The sequence below is a fragment of the Python bivittatus genome, unplaced genomic scaffold, assembly GCF_059951505.1.
Source record: "Python bivittatus isolate LINGU-HERP-01145 unplaced genomic scaffold, Pbiv_v1 ctg000610_np1212, whole genome shotgun sequence".
Taxonomy (NCBI): domain Eukaryota; kingdom Metazoa; phylum Chordata; class Lepidosauria; order Squamata; family Pythonidae; genus Python; species Python bivittatus.
Window position 1 is genome coordinate 8484596 of NW_028277088.1, and position 12087 is coordinate 8496682.

The following is a 12087-nucleotide window of genomic DNA, read 5'->3' on the forward strand; positions in this document are numbered from 1 at the left end:
ATTTCTCCCTGACCTACATTTTTAAGTACAGAAAAGTCTTCTCAAAGGAAGGTTCAACTCCAAATCTATTTCATGTCAAGTTCCATGGAGGATAGTTGCATGTTCATACTATATTTTACTGGGCAAGAATAAACAACATTTTTCTCAGCTTGGTCTCTCTCCCCTCTCCAATAGTGAAACAAATTTTATTCCCCAAATTCCCCTTTTCTTATGGAAAGGAGCTAGCCAACCTAAAGATTCACCTTGCTGGAAAAGACATGAACCCAGCCATTTTGACTTAGCAAACCTTCACAGGTCTATGTACAAAACTGTTTATTTTACATATCATGAGGACAGTGGGAGATTAATAACTTAGCATGCATATGTGGAGGTATTTTTCATTTTATAAATACAGTATACAAAAATAAAGACAACAAAGTCCTCCTAAGATTCTGAGTGGTTCCATCATAGTGTAACATTCCCAGGTTGCTTGTTATAGAATAAGCACAAACATTCTCACTGCTGTTGAAGGAGGAGGATACAAAACCTTAAGAGGGAAATGGGTTTCAAGTGCCATCTTCTGACCTTGTGATTCAGTCTTTGGATGATGTTTTATGTCACCATTATTGATAGAACGGAAGTGGGAGACAGGAAACAGAAGCATCAGAACAGAGAGGAAGGGGCAGCACTGACTTTTGCAATGACCTGAACTTCCATTTTTTGTGACCATCAGCTGTGGCTGGCAAGCTGAAAAGCTACAGTGAGAAGTCCAAGGGCTACATTGGGATATACATAACAGAGCTGGTACCTTAATCTTCCCATCAGTCATTGAAAGATGATGTAGCTTGAGTGTCCACTGAAGGACACCAAAAGGATGCTGGAGGGCTAACCAAGATTTTTAGGTGGAGGAGGCCCAAAGCCACAAACTACAGTAGAGTCTCACTTATCCGACATAAACGGGCCGGCAGAATGTCAGATAAGCGAAAATGTCGGATAACATACAGTAACGATTGAGTGCAGTAAAAAAAACAAGAAAAAACGATCCGCTGCGCCTGTTGCAATCGATTTTTGCGTTGCAGCACCGCACCGTCAGGAGCAACAAGAAAGAGTACACTCACGCTTGCAAACAAGCGGCACACTTTTCTCGTTGCCGATTTATGCGTGTTGTTGTGGTTTTTTTAGGGGTGTCGGATAAGACGGAATGTCGGATAAGCGAAGGTCGGTGAAACGAGACTCTGCTGTAGTTGCATCAAAGGAGCCCTCTGCATCCACACTAAAACTTACCACCCCCATATTTTCTCTCTTTGATATGAGAGAAGTGAATTCTCACAGGACAGATTGTGGGCCAGAACCTTGGAAAAGTTAGGGCAAAGCTGCTTGGGAATCAGTGCAGCAAGTGAAGAACACTGGACTACTGATAGGTTTAGAGGTGCCCTCCCTGGGCTGGTGTTCTCCAAATGCACTGGACTACAAGCTCTCTCATCCCCAGGCAGCAGGGCTGGGAACTTGGGAAGCTGGAGTCCAAGGCACCTGGAGGGTCAGCACCTAAAAAGGCTGCTCTGGCAGCAAGAACCGAGAGTATCAGAGGGTCCGGTTCTCCCTGGAATCCAAGGCAGGAAGGGAACAGCCAGTGCTCCAAGCCCCCAATGTTCAAGGACTCGGAGCCGGGGCCAGCTGAGGGTGGGGGCCCCCATGCCTGCTCTGGGGCTGCCTCCCACCCTCATCCTTATCAGAGCAGTCAGGGGAGGTGTAGGGACAGCAGTGTCCAGAACGCTGTTGCTCTTCTTCTTCTTCTTCTTCCTCCTCCTCTTCTTCCTCCTCTTCCTCCTCCTCCGGCTCACTGTCTCTGAGTTCCCGCAAGCGGCGACCCACGTTGCTCTTTTCAGGCCCCCCTGGCAGCAGCTGCCCCTCCTCTCCCCCCTTGTCCTGCTCAGCATTTCCGCTCTTCTGCTTCTCAGCCTCCTGGGCTGCCTGTTCCTTGGCCTTCTTGCTCCGTTTCCACTTCATGCGCCGGTTCTGAAACCAAATCTTCACCTACAGAAAGGAGGGGAAACAGATTGGGCTCATAGAGCATCTAGGCCATGGTTTCTTCTCCCATGGTTGAGTGAGTAGACCATAATGGCTGGGTTCACATAACATAGTTTGGTTCGGGCTTGGCATCACACATGTCCACCAGGGGGCAGAATGACACTTGTCCAATGACATCATCATGCAAATGTCATGGCTTGGGCACAGCACCTGCAACCAAAGTTGGGACACAGGTACATCAGGGCAGCATTTACCTTATGACATCACCATGGATGTATCATCAGGTTGACCTCACTTTGGTTTGCTGCAGCTGTTTGGTGTGCTGGGTGAACCAGCTCTAGATTTGCAATCAGAATTTGACCGGGGAAAGCATTTTAAAAGGAAAACATCAAACCAAGGCTAACTGGATCCCAAGCTTTGGATGGGATTCTCTCTGCATTCATGCACTGCCCTAAACCATGGCTGTTTTCCCTTGGATTTCTAGAACAAGTCATCGTGACTTGATTTACTCATGACACCGTGGAGTTCTTGATGCTCTCTGAGCTTGTTGATTTTTTTAATTTATTTATGATTAAATTTATATACCGCCCATCTCCCCCAGAGGATGGTGATGTTACCTAGCTGGGTAATGAGACATCTGCAAGCAAACAACCAAACTCAGAGAGCACCAAGAATTCCACAATTCAGCCCTGAGCTACAGATATTCTCTTCTACTGGAACTAGCTAGGAAGTATAATTTAGAAAGCAAAGTGGCTCAGTTCACACACGTCCGGCTAGGTCATAAATAAAACCAGTTGCAGGATGGTTTACTGAAACATGCGAGCCCAGTTTTGCAAACGCTAAAACCACTGGATTTGTATCAGTTGCCCTCCCATAATTACTGACGAGTTGTGATGCTAGCTGTAGCTAATGGAGGCTGGTGGCCAGCGATATCCTGAGATACACAGTCACTGCTCTAGAGTTTGTAAATCAGATGACGGGAAAATCAGACCTCCCCTACAGGGCAGTTACGAAGTTCCCTTTGCAGATATATATCCATTCTCTGTCAGACTTGTTAAATTTAAGCAATTTATTCTCCAAAACTTTAAATCAAGACCTCCTTTGCCCTTCCTTCCTTCCATTTAGATTCTACTCCCCACCCCCAGTATGGAAAAGTAGCACCTGTGCTCCCTTTCCTTTTTTTTAGGCCCACAACAGTCCAGATGTGGGTTCTGCCTATTTTCCTTCCATTGCAGCTTTTGTTTTCCTTTAGTCATGTTTCGTTTGCTTACTTTTGTTTAGATTGGATTTTATGGTGGGAGCCAGTAAGTGGAAAACCGGGTGTGAACATTTAAAGAAATCAGTTAGGGAAAGACTTCCCAGCAAGAAGGGTAAATTCAGGCACATTTCATTAATCAGAGATTAACAGTAATATTTACACACCATCTGATCATCCCAGAACCAGAAATGAGGTTTCAGCCTGTGGAAAGTTTGCAAAGGAGAAGGAAACAATGGAACTGGGCGAGTGAAACTTTTCCTGGGTTGGGCTCTTATGTTCTTTAAGAAAAAAAATGCCAAAGCAGAGCAGCGAGCAAAGCTTAAGCTGTGGTGTGGAGTGGATTGTCCTGATGAACTTGGAAGGAAAAGGTCTGAGTTCAGGTCCTTGGCTCCTTCCATGATGTCCATGATGCCCTTCTCACAAACACACCACCTCATGGGATTGTTGTGCTGTAACCCTGTATCTACTTACGTTGAGTAGCAGAAGAGCTGTTCCTTAGACCTGCGTCCCCCTCTGATACCCTCTAGTTTAAGCTAGACATCAAAACTCTCAGGATTTTGCAAGCTGCCTTGAACTTTGGTAAGGCAGACTGATGGATGTTTTCAGTTAATTAATTGGATGACACTCTTCTGATTCTTCCTTCGTTCTTTTTGCCAGACACGCGAGACTTATGTAAAAGCAGAAGCCTCTGTGATCTCAGGCCTTTGTGTCCATTTAAGCCCCCTTCTCACAGCTCTACCCTTTTTTCTCACCCAATTTCTATATTCATATAATGGCTTTCTCCACCTTCTTTTGACCACTGAACCAGGAGTCTCTGCAGGAACCCCAATACCTTTTACAGTTTTATTTTAATGAAATTGTTTGATCGCTATGGATGAGAAGCACGGGGCCCCCTTCTCATTTCAAATGCTGAACCAGGTTGGGGGGTACCCATGCAGACCCACCGCCCAACACAAAGCCCTGAGCAGTGTTTCTCAACCTCAGCAAATTGACCATGTGTGGATTTCAACTCCCAGAATTCCCCAGCCAGCCATGCTGGCTGGGGAATTCTGGGAGTTGAAGTCCACACATGGTCAACTTGCTGTGGTTGAGAAACACTGCCCCTGCAGGTGGATTCAGACTAACTCCAAAACCTGCGAGCTGGGGAGGAGCGCTCCCACCCCGGCGAAGGGTGCTGAACTCTCCGAGAGGTGGCGCCACTTCCCCCGCCCCGTCCCGTCCCGTCCCGTCCCGCCCCGCGCCACCCCACCCCACCCCACCGCACCCACCTGCGTCTCGGTGAGCATGAGCGACGTGGCCACCTCGAAGCGCTTTGGCCGGGACAGGTACTTGTTCAGCTTGAACTGATGCTCCAACTCCAGCAGCTGCTGGCTGGTGAACGCGGTTCGGGGCCGCCGGCACTTGCCCAGCAGATTGGACTGCGCTTGGGCTGCGGAAGAAGGCCAGAAACGAAAGGGGGCGTGAGCCACGGCGGTGGGGGGCCGCGCAGCGCTGCCCCCGGAGCCGCGCTCGCCGCTGCCGCTAGGGGGCGCTGCGTCCCCGCCTTGGCCCATGGAGCGACGGCGGCAGCGAAGCAGGCGAGAAGCGGGGCGGGGGGCTGGCAAAAAGCAGCTGGGGGGGGAACCGATGCTGGGCGACAGGGAACGCGGGGTCGTCCTAGGTTGCCCTAACCTTAAAGAAACGTAAGAGGAAATATTTTCCCCGCCCCTTCCCTCCCTCCTTCCCTCCGTCGCATTCCGATTGTAACGTCCTCGGGGCAGCTCTGGGCACGGAAGGCGCCGTTCTTAAACGCAAGGCAAGGCGAGCGGACTCACGGCCTCCCTCGCCTGCCGACTGCCTATCCCGATTACGCGCATCATTAACGGCTGCCTCATCTCCCTATCCCGGCTCATATTAGTTCTGCCATCCAGCCACTGGCATCAAATTCGTGTCCTGTTTTAAAAAGGAGATCTAAGGGGGAAGGAGGCTCACGTAATCCGGTAGGGGTTTTTTTTCGTAGTTGGAGAAGGACACCCACCCACCCACCCACCCAAATCGAGATCTTCGTTTCCTCCGAGTCGGCAAAGGAGCGCCGGGGCTGTGACCGTCCAGCCCCACCAGCAGAGCCTCGGCCCCACACGCTCCCCGAGAAACGGCCTGCCCGGCCCTCCAGCCGAGAGAGGCAAAGCCGGGCTGAGCTGGAAGGGGAATCGGCGAAAATTTGGATCGCCACTAGATGGAAGGAAAGGCGGAGGACTTTCCTCTCTCTTCGCTGCCATCTAGGGACTGTCCGGATCCCTGCAGCCCCGATCTAGTGGTCACCCAGGAGAGATGATTATTACAGATCTTCTGGATCCCTGATACGATTTAGGACGGAAATCTGCGCTCTTTCGGTGGATCAAGAATCCCAACGGTTTCCTGCTCGCCTAGATTCGAAGGAGGGAAATCGCACTTTTCATCCGAGTGGGGTTTCGGGGACGCCGATCCAAGTCGGGAACTTGTAGATGAGGAATCTCAAGCCCTGCGTTACCAGGGCGCCCAAAATTATAAATCGACCTGGTCGCCATGAATCATGATTTCATTCAAAAGCAGCTCCGAATTCCCCGCCAGCTCTCCGGCTCCCTCTGCTTCGGACCAAGAAAAAAAAAAAGGGGCATACCAAAAAAATTAATAAGTGTTGGTGATTAAATATATCAATCACCGAGGATGTCAAAGTTTTGCCAAATCACAACCGCCTGCCAAGCGAAGCCCGGAGGTGGCTTTACAGCAACAGCTCCCACTTGGCCTGCACAGGCCGATCAGGTTTTTTTAAACGCCCGCCCCCCCCCCCGCAGAAGGGGGAGCGATCACAGCCCACAACCGGTGAACTCCCCGATTAGGCGGCGCCCGGTTCTCTCCGCGTGCAGCACCATCTCGGTCACTCGCCCCGCCCGGAACCCCCCTTCCAATCTTGCCGCCTCGATCCTCTCTCTGGACGGCGAGCGAAGGTGCGGGGAAGCGTCACGAGGCTGGTCGAAACTCCCTATCGCGCCTTCGGCCCAACGGCTCTCCCCCTCGGGGCTGCGGGAGGCGCACTCGCCTCTCCCGAGCTTCGTCCCTTCTTGGCTTCCTCACGAGCAGGAGGCGTGACTCGCTTCCCAGAGCCCGGGAAGAAGGTGCGGACTCGGCCCTCTTCTGACCACCTTGCAAAGTCTGGATGGAACCGGTCTCCCGTCCGAAGTGAAGGAAGCCGGAGCGCTGGCGGGGAACTCGGAGCTGCTTTTCAGTTAATTCGTAGAAAAGAAAAGCCCCTTCCAGATACTCTGGGGAAAGACGGCGAGCAAAGGATGCCAAGGGAAGCGTCAGCGAGCAAAAGGCAAGGCGTGGCGGAGCCGATGCGGCTCGCCGCATCTGAAAAGGAAACGAGCGCAGCAAATTCCGCGGCTCTCAAGCGACCCTCGCCGCCCTGGGCGTCCTTTGGTGGAAACACCCCGAAGGGTCGCTCTGAAATGAAAATCCCGTGGGTCCCTTGCGCCCGACCAGCCAGCCCCACTGAGCCACTGAGCTGCCCTAACCTTCTGGAGGTTCGTTGGCATAATTCAGAAGAGGGCCCAAAAGGCTAAAAAATATATATTTTAGTTACTGAAAATGGAGGTTTCACCCATCGGAACAGTTGTGAAGAGTCGAATCTTAGACTATGTCTATTCCAACCAATCTATGTCACATTCCAACCAATCTATGTCACATTCAAGGAACAAATGTGACCCGAGTTTTAACTGGGTTGTTTAAGAGAGTCGGCAGCGTTTATGGGATGTAGGTACATTTTTCGTAACTCTGCACATCCTGCCTCAAAAAAAAAAGAGGGGGGGTGATTTTTAAAAACTATATATATATAAAATATAGTGGAATCGAAGGGAGCGTGATCCTCCCGATTTAAGGCCCAGCGATGTCATTGTTGAAAGAAGATTTGGCAGTGGCTAAATTCGGGCTGAATCGAATTCATTCTTTATTAACATCTCTACCTCTTGCGAACCGCTGGAAGAGTCCGGCTCTTAAAGAACAAACAAACAAAAAACCACCCCAAAATCTAGATTTACTTGAAGAAAACATCTTCACGCTTATGATTTTTTAAAAAAATTATCATCTGGTTCAGGTGGATAGGATATCTGCCACCTCCCCTCATCATTTTCCTCCCTCCTCTCCCAATGGGTCTCATTTATAAAGATACGAACCATCTGGGGAAATCATCCTTAACTGTTGGGATTTTTCAGCAGAATTAAAATAATAAAATCAGCAAATTTGTCAGTGGGGAAGCTCCCTGAGGAAACTATAGTTACTATTATTTCACAGAGATATCAAGAAAAACGAAAAAGGCCTTCTTCCACCTAGCTATATATACAGCCCAGAGAGTAAATGTTGTGAATGAATATGGGCAATCTTGAATTATTATCCTTATTATTTTTAGGGGAAAAAAACCCTAAAATTGACTGATTTAAATCTGGGCTGTCAACGTTGATTACCGAAATCCGCCTTTCTGAATTCAGCCCAACTGCAATCCATCCAATTCCGATGTATCTCCAGCCCCACATACTGCTCCTGCCCACCGAAGTGGAAAAGCCGGAACGAAATCGGTTAAACCCCAGGCCAGCGGCTGCAAATCCTGAGTGGACATCAGTCCTCTCGGACGTGCCTAGTCGAAAGATTAAATCCCCGATCCCGACTAAATCCTCTCTCCCTCCCTCCCTTGCTGGGGGGCGGGGGAGGAAGGAAGGGGTCGCAGCAAACAAAAATCCCCGGGGCCCCAATAGACCCTCGAGAGGAGCCCACCTCTTTCGTCATTACGAGCAGATCCCTGTTAGGAGACCGCCTGGCCTTTCGGACCCCGTTCGAAGCCGCGCCGAGTTGGGGCGCCGAACAGAGACTGGCACCTACGACCACCACAACCCCCATCATTCCCGGCCGCTCCAATCCGTGCCCCTCCCGGCCTGAGGATTACATCTCCCATCACGCAGATGAAAGGGGCAGCCTTGCCCACGTGGAAGGCAAACAGTTGGAGGCAGCTCTGGTGGTGGGGGTGGAGTGAGGGGAGCGGGGCGCTCTCCCCCAACCTCCCCCTGCGAACAAGCCGGAAGGAAGCTTTGGGGAATGTGGGTGAGCCAGGAGAGAAGGAAACCAAAGCAGGCAGGAACCAGGGTTTTTAGGCCGCAGCGCCCGGTTGGCCGTGACAAAGGCTGCCGAAGAGACGAACGGATGCACGCGCGCACACAAAAATGCCTCTCTCGCGCGCACACACCGAAACGCGCACGCGGGCTGCCTTGGCACGAAGCGCAAGTTGGGCTGTTTTCCCCGGATTCGGGGATATGAGACCCCCTTGCCCAGCAGCAAGGTGCAGCCCCAGGCAGGAGGCAGCCCCGGCCCCCTTCTGCAGCCTTTCCTAGTCCGGGGTCCCCAAATCCCTTGGGAAGACTACAATTCCCGGCATTCCCACTCCCCCAGCCGAGCCCCGCAGCGCCGGCCCGAGCGGCCGAGAGTCCCCAGAGCCGCGCACGCCATACTCACAGTTGAAGTCGGGCATTTTGGGCAAGATCATCCCGGCGGTGGAGGCCCGCAGCCACTGATCCAGCTGGAAGGTTCCGGCGCCGAGCTTGATGGGGTCGGCCGCCGGGTGCGAGGGCTGCACCTGGGAGTAGGAGTAGGAGAGGGCCGGGTGCTGGGAGGCCAGGGCCGCCGCCGCGGCCGGGTACCCGTACATGGGGTGCCCGTAGAGCGCCGTCTGGGGGTGCAGCCCGGCGCCGCCTTGAAGCCCCAGGGCGGCGTGCGGGTGGGGGTGCGGGTGCGGGTGGGGGCCGCCCGCGCCGCCGCCCGCCAGGAAGCCGGGCTTGGGCACCAAGCCGCAGTGCGCGCCGAGGAGCCGGGGCGGCGACGGGCTCTCCGTCCGCAGGCACTCGGAAGACGCGCCCGTGTGAGCCTCGGCCGAGGAGGGCGGGCTGCAGCTGGCGCTGGAGCTGGCGCTGGAGCTGCCGGGCCCTCCGGACAGAGAGGTGACCAAGGCCAGCGGCGACGTCTGAGCCGTCGAGGCCGCCGCCGCCTTCGGAGAGTCCACCGCCAGCAGCGCGTCGATACGGAAATTCTTGGACTTCTCCATCGGCCCCGGAGTCGCGCCGGCCGCCTCCCCGGCTCAGAAGGTGAAGACGATCATCGGGACGCCCGTCTCGCCAGCCCAGAGGATGAAGACCAGACGGCCGCCCCCGCGGCCCCGGCGCTCCGCATCCGGACAGCGCGCCAGCCCCGCGCGCCGCAGCCGAAGAGCCGCCCGGCCGGCCGGCGCTGCGCTGCGCGGGCAGCCGCTCTCGATCGCCCCGCGAGCCACTGAGGCACCTGGACGCTCATTCGGCCGCCTTGAAGGCTCAGGCGAGGATTCCATTGGCCTGCTGGGAGGCCGGACCCGATTGGCGGCCGGTGCTGGGCTCTGGAGCAGCCCATTGGCCGCGGCTCACACCTGTCAACGCTGGCAACGTCTGGCCCTGCCCACCCGAAAGGGCTTCCTGCTCCTTTCCGAAGCAATGAGGGCTCCGGTAGTTACTTTGGGGCGAAGCGCGAAGGGATTGGAGGTTCCGCTGGACGGCAGGTCTACGATTGATGCCCAGCGCTTGGCAGCCAAGTCCTAAGTAAGGCTTCCAACTAGCGCTCGACCAACTGCGCTTCATCCTTGTGTAAAAGGGGAAGTTATATCCAACTGTTATCTATCCGACGATAATAAAAGACGATAAAATGTCAAGAGGGATCAGGGACAAACTCCATTCTGGTAATGGGGAAAGCGTCTTGGATCCCTGAAGTGAACACTGCCGGGTGAGAACCAGAATGTGTGAACGCGCGAACGGCCGTGACCCTTGGTTTTCCAGAGGCTGCCCGGGCGCGCAGCTCAGAACCGACCCTTGGCGCTCCGGAACCTCGTCGGCACCCGCTGCAATGGATCGTGCCGCCTAACATTCCGGGCGTGCCTCAGGATTCGACAAAGGGAGGTGGGCGAAGATCGGGCGGGCAACGGGTTGCGTGGGTCTTTTTACAAAGAAATCTCTCTTTCCTTCGCATCTCCTCCAGGGCCGGGGGGGGGACAGGAGAGAAGGGAGAGTTTGGATTGTGAACATACAAATGCCGGGCGAGGTGGTCGAGCTTGCCCCAGACCCCGGCTCTCTCCTCCTCTCTTCGGCGAGCGGTACCAACCGAGCCGGGCAGGGCTCCTTGGGGCTCACGCCCTCTGCTAGGTGGGCGGGGGCTCGGCCTTCCACGCCCCCGCGCGGCATTTTGGGCGTGGGGGCGCCGAGGCTCCTCTGGGAAGGGCAGCGAAGGCCGAGGCAGCCCTCCGAGCGCAACGGGGGAGGGGGCGAAGGAGAAGGGCCGCCGGACCCAACCAGGGCCGAGCTCCAAGCGCTCGGCGGAGAAGCGCTTGGCTCGCTCGCCCCTTTTACCCGAGACAAGCCCCCCCCCCCGTTTACTTTGGAGAAAGAGCCACTGATTCCCAGGCGGCCTCGCTCACCTCCGTAGAGCTGCGACCTCTCCGGGGTTTCCCCTCCTTCGAAGCCGCCGCCCAGCCCGAGGCACCGCAGGCCTCGCCAGCTGCCTTCCCCGTGGGGGGAGCTCCTTTTTCAGCGCGCCCTGTTCCGTCTTCCAGGTCTCCTCCCGACGGGAGCCGTTGGAAGCCAAAGGCGTCGATCGACCGGGGGACGTGGCCGCGGAAAGCCGAGGCGCCCGCAAAAGTCGGTTCTCCGCGAGGCGCCGCAGCGAGTTGGCTCTCCGGCCCGACCTCGAGGCGCCGCTTCGCGCTCCGCCTGGCCCCGGCCGTGAAGTTACAGAGGCTGCTTTTGCTCTGAGAAGCCCCGCGGTTGCCGAAGCTGGAGGGAAAAGCCCAGCCCAGCCGCCGCGGGAGTAGGAGCAGCCGGCAGGCCCGACCGCGGCCAGGCAGAGCGAGGGCGGCTCCCGGCCTCTTTCCTCCCGCCGCCAAGCGGGCAGCAAAGCCGATCGGGTTTCTTCCCACCCCGTTCGCCTTCGGCAGCTCCGGAACACGGGGGGACCGCAAGGCCGCGCAAGAGCTGGGCCCGGCGGAAAGGCTTTGAAAGCAGCAGGCGTCAGGCGGAGCGGAGACCAGCAAAGTCCTCTTCGGCCGCGCCCTTCAGGCACTGGTCCCTGAGCTAAGCGTGCTGGCCTCCGAGACGACCACTCCCCCGCCTGAGTCCCGAGGAACCCAAGCGCAATTGAGGCGCGCCTGTCTCGCGAACGCAGCCCAGAAGAGCGGGGGGAGGCAATTGCAGGAACCAGGCCGGGTTAAGCCATAGACGCCCGTGCAGCGATAGTTGCCTGTCCGAACAGTACGCGGGCTCCGCCAGCTGCAGGGACCGCCCGCGCTTACGACTGCGCGCGTTCTTCCGCGACGCGCTGTACGAGGCAGCCTCCGACACCGAGGTCTCCGCAGACCTCGCGCCCGTCCTCCCGTCGCAGGCTCCCATTCGGGCGGCTGCGAGGGAAGAGCTGAGCTTCGGCGGCTCGGGGCCGGCCCGTTCAAGACCGCCCAGGAAGCCCTCTCGCTAAAGAGCCCCCGCCCGCTTGGACGCGGCGGCGGTGGCCCAGGGATCCTGCCGCAGATGGGAAACCCAGCCTGCTCTCCCCACCCGCTTCCCACCCCACAGAATACCGTGGGGCAAAGGGAAACCTGCCCGAAGGGCTCTTCAGGAGCGCCGGATCCGGCCCCAGCCCAGCCCGCAGCTTCGGCGCCCTTCCCTCGCCCTCGCGAAGGTCCCAGGCAGCGGCCCTTTGGCCCCGGATCTTTCAGCAAGGCGAGACCCGCTCGTGATCGTCTTCCAGTCCTC

The 12087-nt window shown here is 55.8% G+C and overlaps 1 protein-coding gene across 1 annotated transcript; it reads right to left on the reverse strand.

Moving 5' to 3' along the window:
- Positions 1 to 285: 285 nt before the first annotated feature.
- On the reverse strand, positions 286 to 11763 carry MNX1 (motor neuron and pancreas homeobox 1). Its single transcript, XM_088150372.1, has 3 exons — positions 8783 to 11763; positions 4534 to 4694; positions 286 to 2013 (listed from the first exon to the last, which is right to left on the reverse strand). Exons 1-3 carry the CDS (start codon positions 9366 to 9368, stop codon positions 1630 to 1632), a joined length of 1131 nt encoding a protein of 376 aa, XP_088006498.1. The 5' UTR covers positions 9369 to 11763; the 3' UTR covers positions 286 to 1629.
- Positions 11764 to 12087: the final 324 nt, after the last annotated feature.

Bases quoted from the DNA above. Each gene is read 5' to 3' on its own strand.
- MNX1 (XM_088150372.1), bottom strand. From the start codon at position 9,368: ATGGAGAAGTCCAAGAATTTCCGTATCGACGCGCTGCTGGCGGTGGAC. The intron at 4,695-8,782 runs GTGAGTATGGCG...CTTCTTCCGCAG, and splicing joins CAAAATGCCCGACTTCAACT to CCCAAGCGCAGTCCAATCTG. The intron at 2,014-4,533 runs GTGGGTGCGGTG...TCCTTTCTGTAG, and splicing joins TCATGCTCACCGAGACGCAG to GTGAAGATTTGGTTTCAGAA.